The sequence below is a fragment of the Plasmodium chabaudi genome (genome assembly GCF_900002335.3).
Source record: "Plasmodium chabaudi chabaudi strain AS genome assembly, chromosome: 9".
Classification (NCBI taxonomy): domain Eukaryota; phylum Apicomplexa; class Aconoidasida; order Haemosporida; family Plasmodiidae; genus Plasmodium; species Plasmodium chabaudi.
Window position 1 is genome coordinate 66713 of NC_030109.2, and position 19976 is coordinate 86688.

General features: G+C 24.8%; 4 protein-coding genes and 1 pseudogene across 4 annotated transcripts, besides 1 other annotated feature; 2 read left to right on the top strand and 3 right to left on the bottom strand.

The window, feature by feature from the left end:
- Positions 1–534: 534 nt before the first annotated feature.
- Positions 535–4078, bottom strand: PCHAS_0900100 (CIR protein; the record flags this gene model as incomplete). Its single annotated transcript, XM_016797996.1, has 3 exons — positions 535–810; positions 926–3922; positions 4064–4078. 3 exons carry the CDS (start codon positions 4076–4078, stop codon positions 535–537), a joined length of 3288 nt encoding a protein of 1095 aa, XP_016655263.1.
- Positions 4079–7070: 2992 nt separating this feature from the next.
- Positions 7071–8008, bottom strand: PCHAS_0900200 (fam-b protein; the record flags this gene model as incomplete). Its single annotated transcript, XM_016797998.1, has 2 exons — positions 7071–7784; positions 7940–8008. 2 exons carry the CDS (start codon positions 8006–8008, stop codon positions 7071–7073), a joined length of 783 nt encoding a protein of 260 aa, XP_016655264.1.
- A 1186-nt stretch (positions 8009–9194) lies between these two features.
- Positions 9195–11762, bottom strand: PCHAS_0900300 (annotated as a pseudogene).
- Positions 9195–11762: a sequence feature (CIR protein, pseudogene;~PIR protein, pseudogene).
- Positions 11763–14208: 2446 nt separating this feature from the next.
- Positions 14209–14580, top strand: PCHAS_0900400 (early transcribed membrane protein; the record flags this gene model as incomplete). Its single annotated transcript, XM_739746.2, has 1 exon — positions 14209–14580. One exon carries the CDS (start codon positions 14209–14211, stop codon positions 14578–14580), a length of 372 nt encoding a protein of 123 aa, XP_744839.2.
- A 2546-nt stretch (positions 14581–17126) lies between these two features.
- Positions 17127–18976, top strand: PCHAS_0900500 (fam-a protein; the record flags this gene model as incomplete). The annotated part of the gene is made up of 6 exons (XM_016798000.1): positions 17127–17494; positions 17703–17934; positions 18018–18087; positions 18242–18351; positions 18449–18682; positions 18872–18976. The coding sequence occupies 6 exons, from the start codon at positions 17127–17129 to the stop codon at positions 18974–18976; spliced, it is 1119 nt and encodes a 372-aa protein (XP_016655266.1).
- Between the last annotated feature and the right edge of the window lie 1000 nt (positions 18977–19976).

The window sequence follows — 19976 nt, forward strand, 5'->3', positions numbered from 1 at the left end:
AATTCTATTTTATAAATAAGTAAAATAACGCAAAAATTCATATAAGCATATATTTATGTATATCTATTAGAGAATGCCATTATATCTTTATATAATTTTTTACAGAATATTTATAGAAAACAATTGTATGTAGCATATAATAGGGTGTTAAAGCGCGTATTTTACGTTTTAACAAAATTGTAGCATTTTTTCAATAATAAATAATTCATTTATAATAAAGTTATTTTTTTAAGAAGACTCTATATATTATTAACTACTGTTATTAATAGAGTTTTGGAAAAAAATAATAATTATGCATTAATAATCTTGAAAATGGCATCTTTATATAAATTACGAAAATAACAAATTATAATGTTATATTCAACTATTACATAAAAATACATATTTTATTTATCTCATTGAACATAATCATTTATAACAATAAATGAATTTACTTACTTATTATTGTTATATATTTATATATACTTTTAAATACAGAACAATAAATATATGGATTTTGGTTATTTCACAAAAAATATAAGGCATTAATTAAAATTATGATTCTATAATATCTCGTTTTCTTTTATAGACAAAAAAAATCAACAAAAAAAATAAATTAATAAATGGCATAGGATCGGCCTGCATAAGTTTGTATATATTTAACAATGGAGATTTTTCCCTATAAACGGGTTTTATAGATTTTTTAGTCTGTTTTTTTTTAGTAGATGATTTTATAATTATTTGGATTTGCTTTTTTCCACTAGTTGAATTTATAACTCTTTTCATATTTTTTGCTTTCTTCGAATTTTTTGCCGATCCAAATGATAAATACTAAAATAAAACAGTAAAAATATAACATATTTTTTATATTTGTAATTATGCAGTGACAAAAATATATTTAAAGGATATATTTAAATGATATATTTAATAGTTCCACATTATTTACCTTATACATAATTGCTAAAAAAATGGATATTGAAACTCCTATAACACTAATACCCACTAAGTCACATTTCTTATTTGGTGCTATACACCATATTGATGGTTTCTCGTTTATTTTAACAACAATTCCAGTTGTACTTACATTCCCTTGGGTTGATGGATCTGTACTAGAATCTGTACCATGGCTTTGTGCAGGGCTAGATCCACCTTTTTGAACTGTGCTTTGTAATGGATCTTGTGTCGGGACAGACTGTGGCTGTGAAATTGTCGATTGTGTGTTTGGTGGTGTATCTGGTGTCAATGGGGGTTGAGGCTGTGTAGTTACTGGTGGCGTGGATGATGATGATGATGACGATGATGGTAGTGGTGACGGATTTGGATCTGAATTTGGAATTTGTGGCGGGTTTGATGGGCTACTTCCTGTGGATGAGCCACTCCCTGTACCACCTGACCCAGATTGATTATCACTTGATGCCGAAGTACCAAATGGATTCAACTGGCTAGCCACACTATTAACGACACCGCCAATATAATTAGTAGATGTATCATAAGCATAATTTATATTGGTCACAGCGCTGTTATAAGTATTTTTTACAGTGGTCACAGCGCTGCCATAAGCATTTTTTGCAATGCTCACAGTTTTATCATAAGCATCTTTTGCAACGTTCACAGTTTTATCATAAGCATCTTGCGCAATTGTCATAGTTCTATTATATACACTACTGACTTGATTAGTGGCATTTGTTATAATATTCTTTTGAGCTTGATACATATCGGAAATACTAGGTATATAACTCATAGGATTTAAATATGTTCCCCAATTGCTTAGCCAATATCCATTAGATGCTCCTGGTGAATGTGTTGGATCCGGATTCCCTGATGCCTTTGACCCACCACCTGAACTCCCAGCCACATGATTTGGATCTACTGAAGCAGGATCTTTGGATCCTTGACCACCCCCTGATCCATCAACTGCTCCACCTCCTGAATTCCCGCCTGCACCTAATTGGCTACCTGTATTTTTTTGGTCACCTATTCCACCACTTGAATCGACTTTTCCATCACCTGCTATACCACCCGTGCCTCCTGCTCCACTACCTGGTCCACCTCCTGAGTCGCCTGTTCTATCATTTGAACTTCCTTGTACATTAACTGGACTTCCTGACATATCAGATGGTTTTCTTTGATCACCATTCCCTCCACCACCTGCTACACCAGATGGTTTTCCTTTATCGCCACTTGCTCCACCACTTGGAGTTCCTGTTCCATTAACTGTACTACCTAATCCACTACCTCCTCCAACACCTGGATCTCCTTTAGTGGTAGCCGCATCTCCTTGTCCAATACCTAATCCACCACTACTTGAACTTCCCGCTCCACTAACTGGATCTCTTGTTCCACCACTTGGATCTCCTAATTGACTACCTTTCCCACCACCTGCTACACCACTTGTACCTCCTTTGTTGGTATCTGTAGCTACTGGACTCCCACCTGTGCCTCCTCCTTGACTACCTGAACTTCCTTGATCACCTTTTACACCAGTTTTGACTCCTGGATCACCATTTTGATCCCCTTGTTTAGCGTCCTGTTTTGTATGTTGACTACTTGTGTTACCTTTTGGATTTATTGGATTACTATGAGTGGTTACTACTCCATTTTGCATACCCGTTGATGCCGTTGTACATGTTGATGTTACTGCATTTGTTGATCCTGTTGTACATGCTGACGTTATTGTACTTGTTCCAGGTGTTATAGAGGCTGTAGTAGTTGTTGTTGTTGGTGTTGATGCAGCTGATGATACTTGTGTACTCGATTTTGTTGCACCTGATAATGATGATGTACCTGATTGTAGTGTTGTACCTGATGATGGTGTACCTAATTTTGGTGTGCCTGGTGATGGAGTACTTGCTCCAGATGATGCAGATTGTTGTTGTCCTTGTTGTGATTGATGTGCTGGGTTTGCAGGTGCTTGCGGTAGCATAGGAGATTGTGGTAGTACATGTGGCGATTTTCCCGCTGCTGTGTGTGCTGGTGCCGATGGTGGTCGTGGTTGTGGTCGTGGTTTTCTTTGTGCTTTCATTTTTTGTTTATTTGCTTCCAGTTGTCGTAGCAATGCTGCATTTAGGGGAGGCTTTTTTTGATTTCCTGTATTGGTTTTTTTAGCTTTCCCAGGGCCTTGTAGTGTATTCTGTAAATCTGGTAATGAACCTTTTTTCCCATCTTTCTCATCCTTTGATTTCACTCTTCCACACCCTTCATCACTAAAGCTAAGTGTTTCATAATTAGGTATAAAATATTTGTTTTGATAATCAGACGTTGTAAGAGATGGAGTAGCATCAAATAATACAACTTTTTTATGACCTTCAATACTAATATTATTACTAATTTTATACGATTTTATATATTCATATATTGTTTTTAAACTATCCAATAAATGCGTATATGATTTACATTCTTTAACAGACTCATAAATATTTCTATATAAGTAAAGACATTTGGTGGCATAATTTTTAAGACTCTCGGCATCAGTATTATTTAGGTTTTTGTTCAATTCATTAATTGTTTTACATATACTATTAAGTAAGTTATAAAATATGTACATTCTCACAATAGTAGCATCCTTATAAACTTCTTTGCTACTTAAAGCATCCCAGTATTCAAATTTTCCTGTAATATTCTTTAGATTTTTTTCATAAGATTCTTCCAGAGTTGATTTATAGTCTTTGCCTACCTTAAATATTTTATCGCCTAGCCACATCATAAAAAACTCAATATACAGGTTATTATTAATTCCTTCCCCTTTAAATTCATCAGAATTTTTAGGCAATTTTTGGTATAAATATTCTCCCAAAGCGTTAATTCTTTCATAATTATTTTTACAATCGCGAAGTTTTCCATTTTCATATGGACAATACTTTTTGTATGAATCTAGCTTATTAAATTTGTTCACATCGACGGTCCCATCGGTAAACAAATCATCAACATCGAGAAGGAGTTTACACTAAGAAAACATTTTTTAAAACAAATATAAAATAAATGATAATAAAAATTGTATTTAAATACAATTTAATAGTAATTTATAGGTAGTGCAACATTCAAAAAATGGAAATATACGTGTTTTATTTAAAAAATATATACTTACTAATTTACTAGACATTGTAATGATATTTTATCTTTAATCTTTCGATATTTGGCATCATAATATTTTTATATAAAATATATATATCGAACCAAACAAAAGTTTCAGTTATGAACATTCTGATTACTTTGAACATTTAAATTAATATGTAATAATAATATAGCATAATTACTAAAGGAACATTACTTTTACTTTTTATGGCAATTTATCTAAACCGCCTTACGTTTCAATTTATTTAAACATGTTTCATCATATATATAAATTAAATATATATTTTTAAGGCCATTATTTTTAATGAGTTTAGAATTATCCAATTATATAATTTTGTGCAACCTTGGAATGGGTTTAAACAAACACATTTCCTTGCAGTTATAAGTTTAAACATAGAAAAAAACGATATGCTCTCTTGCTTTTTTTAATAAAGCAATTTTGGAGAATATATTACTATAAATATATAAAGAATTAGAAATATGTTATCACTATAATTGTTAAAAATATATTTGTATCTCATTATTGATATCATATATTGATATACGCTATTATTCTGCATCACATGTTGCATATTTTATTATTATTTCTATTAAATAAAAAACAAGTTATTTATTAAAATTATAACACTTAAAAATAATTCAACATTGTTACTTTTTCTAAATATATGATATATCGTTTGTATTCATATTTTAATTAATAATATAAATGAATACCTCATATAAATGTGCAATAACTTTGTTTATATGTGCTTTTTTCTCTATATACAATAAATTATAATAAATAATATTACACTTCATGTTCTATGCATCTTTCTAAAATTAAAGCTCAAAATGTGCAATTAAAGTTAATATAACTAATTAAATTAAAATAATATGATACCTAAGTGGGTTTTAAAATTAGTGTATATATATTATCATTCTTATTAACTATTTAATATATAAATAAGTACGAACTCCAATTTAAGCTACAAAAACTAATTCAATACAATTATTTTTCTATTATTTACTTAAATTCTATAGTCTTATAATTTAAAATTTTCTCTTTATTTAGTGGTAATAATCAACTTTTAGAAAAAATATAAGTGCCTATACCATTCTAGTGCACATTTCTATTTAGGTCCTAAATATATTATATGCTACATATTTTATAATAAAGCATTTAGTTCAATATGGAAAATTATATTTTTATGCAAATTATAAAATTATTAACAGAATTAATAATATATGGCTTTGTAGTGTTAATATTACTACATTAAAATTGCACTTAAGTATAAATTATAATAATTATTTATCTTCTGAATCTTTTTACTTTTAATAATATATAATTAATATATATAAACGTATTCAAATCAAATTAATTTAATGGTTTGTTCGTATTTAATACTTTATCTATTGTTATCATTGTTGCTTCATGCTATATCACTGTATAATACAACGAAATAGTTAATGCATTTAATAAAAATACTTTAAACCAATTAGTAATTTTCCTTGTTTCATTGTTTTAAAGTATATCATTTTAAAACAAATATATTATTTCGTAACCACAATATATTTATAATACATATTTAGAGTTTATATATATATGTAACCTGATGTAAATATTATTAGCTCAAAGAAACTTAATTATTACATACCTTTATATTTTACATTAATATATAATTATATATATTTCCCAAATTTAACATATTTCAGTGCTTGGCCATTTATACAATATTATATATATAAATATTAGAATAATAACATTAATTTTATATACCAAATTGCTTATAAGTATTATAGCAAACTATAACATTAAATTTTATTGATATTCTTATATTTTATTTTTTAACTACTTTAAATATAATATATTTATACCCCAAAACTATAAAATATAAAAATTAATATCGATTAATCTAATGTTATACCTTTATGGATAATAAATAAAAGCTTATAAAACAATATCTACTAATAATAATTAGTTTTAATACGAATATAAAGGAAATAGAAAAAGATACTAGTAAATACGATTAAAACTTAAAAAATATTGTATATGTAGTGCGATTTTTATTGTGCTATAAAAAATTTTAGATGCATAAAACACCTTTTATAGATAATGCTGTATTGCCGAATCTCGATCATATTTTATACATCTATATTTTATGATTACCTATTATATACTAGTGTTATGTTTAATTAATATTAACCATATACATATTAACCTGAATATATATTATATTGCAGACAATTATTCCAAATGAGCATAATTATAATTTATAGCTACATATACAGTATTCTTATTGCATTTTAGTTGGTATAATATAATTTAAATTAAAGTAATAGTGGCACAAATTATAAGTTTTACTAAATAAATTTTCCATCAAATAAAGAAACATATTGTGTTATTCATGATTCAATATAGCTATGGGATAACAAGTCTTACATAATAGGCAATTATTATATAGCAAATGTATATATTAATATATGCAATATAGACATTTTATTTCGATCACATTAAATCGATATTAACGCTCAATATATATATATTATACTTTGTGGAAAAAATATTATGCGGCTCTTTCCATATTAATGGTTGTAACCCTTTGCAGGCCGCATATTTAATTAGTATCCAAAGACCAATAAATATTATCAAATTATGAAAAATTAAATTACAATATACCCATAACCCTGACCCAAAATATGGGTTCACCAAAATGCAACTCTAAGCCCTCAATATAGCTTTAATTTTATTAATAAATGTATTTAAATTAAGTTTATTTAAAATAATTATAAATCCAAAACCCATTAATATATATGCATGAAAACAAGGATAATGAGTTTTTGACGAATATTAAACAAAGATAAATTAAGTATATAACTTAATTATATACTAAATCAAAAACTATATAATACGGAAACAAGCAATCAATAAAATTTCGTTATTCTATTGAATGTAAAAAGTGTAACTTTTATGTCATAAAATATTAAATATATTATTTTTAATTATATAAACAAGTATAATAAAACATAATAATAAAGAGTGGTCATTTTCGCAATTTTTGTGCTTTATTGAAAAGTTTCATGTTTTTATAAAAGCTCTTAAGTACAGAAAAAAGATACGGTGTAAATATTATTGCTAAGGTACATGATCCTGTTGGCAATATCGCCGCATAAGTTGCGAAAGCCACAAAAGTCTTCTTAAAGAAATCTCTACATGATTTTTTATAATTTTCATCCATTTTTATTCTATCATAACGTTCGCTTGATGTAATTTTATTATATTCATCTTCAAAATTATAATATTCAGTCTCCAAAGTAGTTCCTTCATTTTCCAATTGTTTAAAATCTTCATGTCCTGATACAGAAATATTTTCATCCCTTTTTATTACTCTTTTATCTTGCATCGGCTGTGTCGATAATTTATCATTTCTTATATTATCGAGCTCCCTTTTTGTTTCTTCTAATTCTTTTTGAAGCTTATAAATTAAGTTTCTCGTTGTTTCATCTACATTATTTAAATTGTGTAATGTATTATTTTTTTTATGACTCTTTATACGTGAAGCAATATCATTTCGAAGACGTATCATTTCTTCATCATCGTCATCACAGTCACTAAATTGACTTGCAATATTCGAAGTTGATTGATAAAAATCATATAAATCGAATTGATTGTCTGCATTTGCTAATATCCTATTATTTATAAAATTTATTATATTCCTTTCAAGGTATATGTTTCTTTCGTTTATAAAGTATAATTCCTGAAAATAAATGAAATATTTATAACATATATGTAATTAATTTTAATTGTTTCTTTAACTCAACATAAATGCCTGACCAACACATGAAACAATAATGTAAAACTAATATAAAACAAATAGATACGAAAACTATAATAAAATGCTATGTAACTTACATTTTTGACATATTCATAAGAGCAAATAATAATTGAAAAAAAAACAGATTTTAAAATTCTGACTCTCATTTTAATCGTATTCATTGAATAAATGAAATACTATATGTGTTTTGAAATAACGATGATAACTTCATTTTTATTCTCATATTAGGAATATTTATCAGTTTGTTGTTCTAAAATTTATGAATAAATGAATGTATTTATAAAAAACTATGATTTTTATTTCATTTACTAATTTTTTCCATTCTATATAGAATTAATTAATGTAACTGTTGCAATAAACTTCGTTATATCCATTAAAAATGTGTATGGATATAAATATTATATTTTGTTCAAATAAATATTAATTCTCCTCTAAAGAATACAAACTTTTTATATTTTAGTTATAAAAAAATATATGTATATAATAATTTTGCAATAAAAAATATTTTTTAGAAAATTGTTATGCAAATAGTCTTTTAATATAATTTATAATGCATTGATATATTTAGTGGTGTGGTTTTAATATTTATAAACTTATATTTTCCTATTATTGTTTACATACGAATAATATAAAATATCAATTAAAATGATAAAATATTAGATATATATATTTTTATGTGTGACTAAATACAAGCATATAATGAATACATAAACAAAATATCGTTGTTATTTACATTTAAATGGTTTCTTATTTGTTCTATTTATCCAATTTTAAATACTACTTAATATTCTATATTTCATTTACCACTTTTTTGTAAAAATAATTTTTTTTATAGATTGGTATGTAATCATTTTATTTATAAATATATCTCAGAACGTACAACATCAAATATATAATTTCTGTTAAAACTGTGTAAAATATTCATATTTTCAAACGTAATCCCAAAAAATTATAAAATTACACATTAAATAAGAAAAATTATACATATATAATCGATATATTGAAAGAGATATAAAATTATTTTTATCCCAAATCGAAAAATGAAATATATTTAACAGGGGTTAAGACAATTTTTGTATTTAAACAGCATAATATTTTGATTTTTATAAATATTAATTAAATATAAAGAAATATTATAATTCAGTTATAATAAAAAAATTATTTTATGTTTTGTTATAAAATATGAAATCGATCCTTAGCATGGTTCACATTTATAAAAATTAATTATATTAATAGAAAAATTTACAATTTAGTATTTTTTAAATTTATACACTTTTTAATTCAAGTTAAAATAAAAGTTAAATTTATTATTCTATGGAATCACGATGTCTTTTATAAACAAAAAAAAATCAATAAAAAAAATAAATTAATAAATGGCACAGGATCGGTTTGCATAAGTTTGTATATATTTAATAATGGAGATTTTTCCCTATAAACGGGTTTTATAAATTTTTTAGCCTGTTTTTTTTGACTAGATGAATTTATAATTATTTGCATCCTTTTTTTCCTATCAGTTGAGTTTATAACTGTCTTTGACATTTTATTTACACCAAACAAATTTATAACCTTTTTCATGTTTTTTCTTCTCTTTAATTCCTTTCTTGATCCATATGACAAATTCTAACATAAAATTATGAAAAATATATAATATTTTATGAGGAAATATTTTAAAAATTGTATACTTCATATTGCCTTTTTATTTACCTTGTATATAATAGCTAAAGTAATGGGAATTAAACGAACTATAGTTGAAATTACAAATTGTTTATATCCTTTGAATATATATATATATCACCTATTCCTATTGTTTCATTTCCTTTTACTTTGGTTACATAATTTTCTGGTTTAATCACTGGAGCTGACATTGTTTTTCGAGACTCTCCTTGATCGTTTTTTTGATTATAATTTCCTTTTTCCGATGAACCCTGAGACAATTGCGGTGTGTTAGTTTGTTCCTTAGAATTTGGGAGTAGCGAAGTTTGAGGTGAATTTTTTTGAGATGATGATGAGTCACTAGATTTGGATAATCTGCTCCCTGGACCTTTTGTTCCAAGTTTTTTATCGCCTGAATTATCCAAGATTTCTACTTTTTTAAAATCAATACTTAAATTGCTAATAAAATTATTAAAAATTGTATTAGATATTTTGTAAGCAGTTTTTACATTAGACACATGTATTATATAAATTATTAATACTGTCCGTGACCTCTATAATTTTTTTCTTATATGTTCCAAAAAACTTAAAAGCGCCTTTTAATGCGATCTTAAAAATGGATGACCCAGTATCAAAAGGCGCCTCTGGCGTACTTTGAGGTCCTTTGGGTCCTGAAGCACTATCTATGGCATCTTGCCCACTACCTGATTCACTTCATGAACCGCCTAAGCCTCTTTGATCATCTTTTTCATTATCAATATTTAATGATCCACCGACCGACCCATCATCTGAATTTTCTTGATTGGTATCTGAAGTTAAGAGACGATCGCTTGAGAGACTCATTTTATTTCCTGCGACATTCAATGAATCTTTTTGTTCACTACCTTTAGGGTTTGCTTCGCTTTTAGCTTCATCTACTACAATATCTTTACTTCCTGATGTATCAGTTCCATTATCAGATGTGCTTGATGAAGCTCCTGGTTCATCCCCTGAACCTACTTGTGCATTTAATTCGCCACCAGGATTTCTGTTTCCACTACTTGAACATCCTGAATCACCACTTGTACACTCTATATTTCCTTTACTATTTCCTGAAGCCTTTGGTTCAATTTTAGGAGCTTCTAATCTATTTTTATGATTTGATCTTTCTGTTTGAGTTTTTTGTATTTCAACATCGTTTTGTAAAGATGGTGGAGTTTTTGGTGCTGGTGGTGTTTCGAGTTGATTATCTTTTGGTTGTTCTGAAGGTTCTGAGTGTAATTATGATTGTTGTGGTTCTGGGTGTGATGGGGATGGCGATGGCACGGGCTTAGGTTTTACAGGTTTTGGATTTTTTGAAGCTTTTGGAAGAGGCTTGGGGAGTTTTTCGTAACCTTTGAATGTGCTTTTTTGCATTTTGGGGTATCAAATTCATGTATAAATTTTATATTTGCTTTCTTTGTAGGAGTACGATCTTTAGAATTAACACATAGTGCACCATTAAGACGAATACGCCGTTTATTCTTAGTAATATATTTTTTTAAATTGTCATATTTTGTTTTTAAATTATTTAATAAATTAAGATATGAATCACATTCGTTAATATCATCATAAAGACTTTTATACTTAATATAAATTCTTGTAAAACCTACAATAATTTGATTAATATTAAGATTATTTTGTGAATAATCCCAAGTGATTTTACATATCTCATTAAATAATAGATAAAATCGACTCATATACACAAGTTTGGGATCCTTCAAAATTTTTTTTTCTATATATTATCACCATTCCCATAATTTCGATTATGCTTCATTAAATAATTATTATAAAAATCAACTAAAGTTGATGAATTATAACTTTTCATCTGAAATAATCTATAACCTAGTCACATCATATTGCATTCAACATACTGGTAATCATTATTTTTACGTTTCTGTATGCCCTTGGATCGTTTGAATAATTCAGTAAATAAATACATACACAAAGCATTAATTCCATCAAGATCGCTGTTGCATTTATGTTTTTTTGATGCTTTATCATTAGGGCAATATCGAATGTAAGGTCCATTTATATTATTTATTTTATTCAAATCAAGTTTTTCTTTATTAAAAACATGATCAACATTTTGAAATTTCATACACTAAGAAAATTTTTATAAAATTTAATAAAAATGTGTATTAACGAAAATTTTATTAAAATAAAGTTTAATAATAATAATATATAGACAATGTTATATTGCCGATTCTCGACCGGTACTCCATGCATCTATATTTTATGACTATCTATTATATATTGGTAATATATTTAATTAATCTTAAAGCACACATATTAATATGAATATGTGTTGTAAAATGTAGATGAATATTCAAAATGGAATTTATTATAATGCATATCCTCATATATAATAATACTATACAGACCGGTTGTCAAAATACAATTTAAAAATAAATATGATACAAATAATAATTTTTGCGGAATAAATTTTTCATCAAATGAAGAAACATATTATGTTATACATAATTCATATAGCCCCTGATTAACAAGTTTTATATGATAGAGAATTATTATATAGCCAATATCTATATTAATATATGTGGCATGGATATTTATTTTAATCATATTAAATCAATATTAACGCTCAATATATATTGTACTTTATGGGAATATATGTTATGCGAACCCTTTCATATTAATGACTATGCCTCTTTTTGGTTGCATATTTAGACTTCATTTCGAGATTAAACATACAAAGATAGTATACATATTTAATCACAATTTACAGACAAACCAATATGATCAAATTATAAACAAATTAATAAAAATATAGCCATAACTCAAAACATGGATTCCATAGAACAAAACTATAACGCACAATACAGAACCTTGACCCAAAATATGGGTTCCCCAAAACGCAACTCTAAACCCGAAGCCCATATATTCTCATTGTTTTTCGCTTCGCACCAATCAACATTACAGTTTTTTGCAAGCCAAATAAGGTGCATGCAAAACAATATATCATTAAAAATATTTTTGTTGCCTAATAAATTACAAACAATTATTCGGCGTTTTCAAATATTCATTATTTAATGTGAAAACTTATATAATATCATATTTATAAAAATAAAAAAACTTATGGGTGCGTGGTGAAAATAATAATTATATTGCCAGCATATTATATTTTTGGTGTAAGTGATAAATATTTATTGATGTTAAATGAATTTGTGAAAAAAAAACAAATATTTATAATTATTTTAATACAATTCAAAGAATCAATACGACCATTATTTTATTATATATGTACATAATAATATTGCATATACAACCAATATTATTAAATACTAAACAATTAGCCAAAACAAAATCAGGGTACATACTCGAACAAAAAGCCATGAATCATAAATCCGAAGTTACAAATATACACATAGCTTATAATGCATTCATATTTATTTAATCTGTAATGACAACAGTTTGCTAAAAGTGTTGTATTTATTTATATATTAATTGTGTATATATTTACTTATTTGTTCGTTTACTAGTATTTTTTCTTTATATTATTTACATATTTTTACATATTATTATAAAATATATTCTCATATTAATCCTACAAAACGATTAAGCATACCATAATATATATATATATACAAATAAACGATAATAATAATTAGTATTATTTAAAAAAAACCGCAAACTTTTAACTATTATAATTCATTTATTTGTCTCATTTGTTTAATGTGATATACACAACACAACATTATAATAACGGCATGCTATTATATTAATCATTTATTATCACTATAAATTCCATGAAAGATATTTATGAATTACGTGCTTTCAAAAGAAATGATAATAAATTATAATATTTCCCAAAACTTTAATATTATGTATATTATATGCATATATATAATATAATATTTCATTAGCTAGTATAATTTATTTTTCTAATAACAAGCATGAATGTAGTATTTTAAAAAATACCCTATTAAGTGATATATTTTTTTATTTAATACCAGAAAATACCTATAACAATAAATTTATATAGAATATCCAAAAATATTGCATATATATTAAAAAAATAGATATGTATCTTGCTTTATTTTATATGCAGTGCTATTTTTCTTAATTATTCCATTAAAATTTGATAATGCTACCAAACAAATACCCAATATTCACCGACTATTAACTTTAACATTTATTATCTTTAAAATTGTAAAATTGTCCCCGATAAATAATTATAAAAAACCCATAAAATTTAGAAATTAATAATGCACTATAATATTATTTAGCATATAAACAAGAGAATACATGAAAATATTATTAAAATAGCATGCAATTAAATTCAATCAACATAACAAAATATAAAGTAATTAAGAAACAAATAACCCAAAAAACTAATAAAATTAACAAATTCTATATTATAGATATATTTCTACATCACGGTTTCACTAAAAAAATATATTAAATTTTTTTTATTTAATATATAATTAAAAAAAAATATATTGTAAATACCATAATATTTTTTTATCTTTAAAAATATTTTTTAATTACTAAAAACCTTAAATATTGCTATCTTAATATTATTTATTAAATTTTATTTTTTATCCTATTGTTGTAATAAACTCTTGTAATTATATTAATTTCTTAATATATTTATTATATTTTTTTGCTATTATTAAAATTATTATATTATAATTTTTTTACTTAATTTACGAAAATGAAATTAACAAAAGCATTATATTTTATTGCCTTTTTATTGGCCATAAACGTTTTCGTCCCAGGATCTAATAATTATGTTGAAGCTAAACCCGCAAAAGGCAATGGCAATTCTCTTGCTAACAAAATTAAAAATAACAAAGTTGCATTTTTAGCTACATTAATGACAACATTAGCATTAGCAGTAGCCGGTACCACTTTTGGTGTAATGCATATTAAAAAGAAAGGAAAGGGTAAAAAATCACCAGTACCAAGTAGTGGTAAGCCAGCCCCCGTAGCAGATAATAAACCTGCACCCAAAGCAGAAACTCCCGCAAAACCAACTTCTAATACCCCTCCCCCAACAAAATCATACCCACCACCAACATACTAATTGTAGTATCTGATTGATATTATCTATTTTCATATCATATTATACAGTAGGCCAAACATTTTCAAGTATATCATATACACTGTAAAAATTAATTGATATAATTAAGAAAATCAATAAGATGGCATTAATTCGAGGCATCTAAATATTTTTATGCTATCAATCTGCCTTGTTATAACATTTTAAAAATTTTTATATGCCATATATATAAAATAATATATTGGATTTATTAAAAAGTGCCAATAATTAATAATGCAATTCCAGAACTTATGTATTTACCTTTTCAAAATAAAATTACTTAACGCCAAAGCACTTTGAAAAAACATTGCGTTTTCCCGTTTTTTCCTTTTATTAACATAAAAAAATATATTTTTTATTTAAAAATAATTTCATATTATTAATATTAAAAAATATATTTGCATATAATACATATATATGATCTAACTTGCGTCCTTTATTGTAGAATAAACCGTGATTTATTATTTATTGCAATAGTACCGTGATATATATTTTTATCTGTAAGTGATATTTGATCGTAATACCATTTATAGTGATGCAATTAATGATATGATTAGAATGATTCAATACAAATGTTACATTACATGCAATAATTTTTTTTATATTGTTATTTAAATCATATAATGCCAATATATTTTATTCATATATTATATGTATATATATGTAACATTATAATAAGCTACCTAAAACTGTAACAACTTAAAAAAATTTCATATGCATTAATAGAAAAGGTTAAATAAAATATAACATAAATATAAACAATATAAGATAACAGTTTATTTATTTTGTTTTGCTACCATTGCATAATGGCATTGGAAATTATAGTATTAAATTTAGACATATATGTAGAATATAAAAATAAGAGGTTTCATTAAATAAGCATGTTCATAAAATAAAGTAAAAGCATTATGTATTATGATATATATAATTCAATATTATCCTAAATTATGATTAACGCATCTTATATAATAGGCATTTGTAATATAACATATTAAATATTATTATATATGGATAGCCAATATATAATATTAAAATATAAAATGACCATATTTTATTTTAAACATATTTAATATATAAGTTATATAACATATTAGGTAGAAAAATTATAAATTGCGAATGATGTGTTTATTATAAGATTCTTTTCAAATCAATGTTTATTCCCTCCTTTTGGGCTACATATTTAGACTTCAATTATAGGCCAAAAATTGGCGGTTATGGTAAAATTGTTTTTTCTTTTAAAAAGTTACACTTATATATATTAAATAAACTTGCACAACCCAATAAATATGATAAATTTATTAAAAATTAAATAAGAATATAGCACATAGTTATCAGCATCAACACAGAGTTATACTACATAACACGAAATCGTGATCGTTAAATATTCCACCCCCTCAGCGCTATGATATCGAGGACACTATAATTAAAAAAAATTCCTATATAGATTCTTCTTTGTTTATTTTACAACTTTATTTTTTCTATATAGTTATACATTTTTTATTTTAATTTGTAACATATCCAATTTTTTTGTGGCATAAAAAATATATTTTATAATTCACAATAATTTACAAAAAGACATATGTGTCCGTATTTTTAGCAAATACATTATTTTTATCACCTCAAAAATTATATTCGAAAATTGGTATTTAGTAAAATTGATATTTAGTAAAATTGATATTAAAATTAATAAAGAAAATAAAATATAATATATCATAATAAAAAGTTACATTTTATATAAATTTTATCATGCTATTGTTATAATGAATTATAAAATATTATTATTGCATAAGCAGCAATAACGACAATCATTTGTAAAAATAACATAATTTTGATTTAAATTAACTTATTATAATGTTTAAAAAAATATAAAACATATTTTATAATAAAAATAAAGAATTATTTAAAAAGTGTAAAAATAAAATAGAAAGAAATAACAACTATCATTTTTATATAATTATATTAAATTATATATGCCAACTATTATACTAATGGCTTATATCTTTATAGCATTTTATTAGCTTTATATATTAATTACCAAACATTTATTAGCTAAAAATATATATATGTTTTTTCTATTTTTGCATAAATATAAGAGTATATATATACCATACATGAAATGTTTTATAAATTTTAGTCACTGTTTAATAATAATAAACACATAAAGCTTGTATATCCATAATGCAATATATTAAAAATTATATATATAGTATAATTAAAATTATATATTTTCCGATTTTATAATATTAGAGAAGTTAAGGATCATGCTATTTTTAGATGCTCATTATTTATGAGAACTACAATTATTGCCGTTGTCTTGTAAAAAAACGATTTAAATAAAAAAGTGATTGAATTTTATATCCGTTCGAAGAATGCAATTAATTATTTAATTAAAAATAACTTGTTTTTTTAATAAATATTAGTTTTGAATTTTATGAAAATCGTTGGTTTCAATTATAATTACACTTATACAATTTATATAGTTTTTAAAAAATCCAACATATTTTTTAGTGTCGTATTTATAAAATCCAAGAATGAATAAAGGATACATTAAAGTCGTTTTTTTTGTTTTAAGTTTGTTCGTATATGTGAACAATAAAGTCTATGCAGCCGAGCCCGCTTCAAAAAAAGGTGCACCCCAAAATAAGGCAACTCAAGCTAAGCCACCTCAAGTTAAGGAAACTCAAGCTAAGCCACCCCAAGTTAAGGAAACTCAAGCTAAGCCACCTCAAGTTAAGGAAACTCAAGCTAAGCCATCTCAAGTTAAAGAAACTCAAGCTAAGCCATCTCAAGTTAAAGAAACTCAAGCTAAGCCATCTCAAGTTAATCCAACTCAAGCTACACCATCCCCAAGTTCTACAGACAAAGTTAGTTCAGACAGTGTTACTTTAGAAAATGATGAGTAAGAAAATATATCAATACATATATATACATATCTAGTACAACAATACATATGCATCTACCATATATGAAAATATTATATACATGTTCATGCAAATATATACATTCATAATTATGCGACAATAAAATGTCACTTTATACATATTTTTTTTTTGAAAATTAAAAATTTAAATAAAATCAAAAAATAATTCCACTTTTGCCAATAATAGGTTGGATGAATTATATGAACAGAATAAGAACTTATTATGTAAATATCCTGAAGAAACAGAAAAAGTAACAAAGGTTATGGATGAAGCTATAGAGGCTTTACAGGTACATGCTAGAAGTGTATATGGTTACACCACATATTGTAGACATGATAATGATGCAACCTCATATTATAAACAAGTTGAAAATACCGACATTGGAAAGCTTGTTCTTAAATTCCCTGATCCCAATAGGGTATGAATTAACAAAAATAAAATTGTTAAGTTAAAATAAAAATGATTGTTATTATATATATATATATATTATTCTGTTATTAGTATAATGAAATAATAAACATACTATGGGATCCCAATGGCGCCAAAGTTTACGATGAGAATTTTATTGAAGGTATATAAACAAGCAACTGATTATTCAATATAACATATGATTATCATTCTTTATTCGATGTTTATTGATTTATTATTGTTAGCGTTATATTCCTCAATTTGTTAATTCTCATAATATTTTAATTTATATGTACGTATAATTATAATTTTTTTAGGAAAAGTTATACGTGTATACAATCCAAATTTAGCAATGATCCAAAAACGCTACGATTCTCCGTCGCTAGAATTTCACGGATATTTTTACGCTTTAGCTAAAAAAGTCAAGGTAAGAAAACATTTCTTTCCTTTTATCTTTCTAAAAATTATATTGTTCACATTATTACATAATAATTTGTGAAATATTTTTTTTATTAATTTTGTAGGTATCAGAAAACGTAACTATAATAACCTTTTCTTCAGCAAATTTAGATGATCATAACTCGAAAGATAAAGAAAAATATACAAACCCTCTTTTAAAGGAAATAAACACATTTAAAACCTACATTAATTCTGATAACTATATTCGATGTGGAAAATTAAGAAAAACTTTTGTTAACTTAGCCGGATTTATCATTGAAAAAAAAGATAAACACATTGATATCATATGTATTAGCTCTGTAAGAAATATAAAAATATTAATAACATGATAATTTTATTCCATAATTTATTTTATTATTGTTATATCCATTTTATTACTGATCAAACATATACATACTCTGTATAGACATACATATTTATAATATATAATATTCATTTATTCAAAAAATCAAACATATATTTTATGCACTTATTGTTTTTTTTTGTAGATGGATTATCGTGCACCAGATGGGCTAAGTCATGTGTCTAAGAATGTTATGCTAGAAGGATTGGCGACTTTTATAAAATTAAAACAACTTTTGTTAAAGAAGTAGATATATATACCTAATAATAGCCTTTAATACTTTAATATATACATATGTTAATAAAATTAATTTATTTTCATAACGTCTATTTTAATTAATATTATAAAGTATTTTTTTTCCTTTTAAAATTGTTTTTTCATATGTAATGTATCTTTTCTTTTTAATATAAATATACATTTAAAATTATTTTATTTTATCAATACTAGAAAAATAAGGACTATTATTTATGAAATATCCCTTATTTATCTTTTATAATTTTTTTATACTAAAAATTTTTAAGCTTATGTTTTTCTTTTTTTATTTCTATTATTTTAATTATCATTATAAAACTCAAAATTATGGTTAAAATTTTGTTATTTCCAAAGTCTAGTGTCTTAAAGGATATCAATTGCTATTCTCATAATCATCTATTAATATTTGATTTCCTATATATTATTTGTGTTTTTTTCTTAACTTTGTCTTTGAAATAGTTTGCAGAATTTAAATAATAAGACTAGCATAAAATGCTTAAACCACAAAACTTTATTTCGTTATAGACATCGTTGTTTTGCTGAATCATATCCGATATTTTATTCAGCTATATTTTATGATTATATGTTGTAATATATATTATTTATTTAACGAATCTTAAAAATATGCATATTAACTCATATGTACTATATGCTTTATTAAATAAAAATATTCTTCAAGCAAAGTAAGCATATTGTAATGTGCATAATAATATACTCACAAATGATATGATAAACATTTCTTATATAATAGATATTTGTGATTCTGCATAACAATAGTGCTTATATATGGGTAACTACAATTTCATATTAAAACATAAAGCATCGATATGATATACTAACACACCAGATGTACGTATTATAATTTATGAAAAATCGCTTTTATACACGATTTATTTCATATTAATGTTTATCACTCTTTTGTTACAATTTAAACTTAGTTTCTAGGATAAAAAATATGGCGTAGCATATATTTTTTCTACCAAATTATTACTTATATA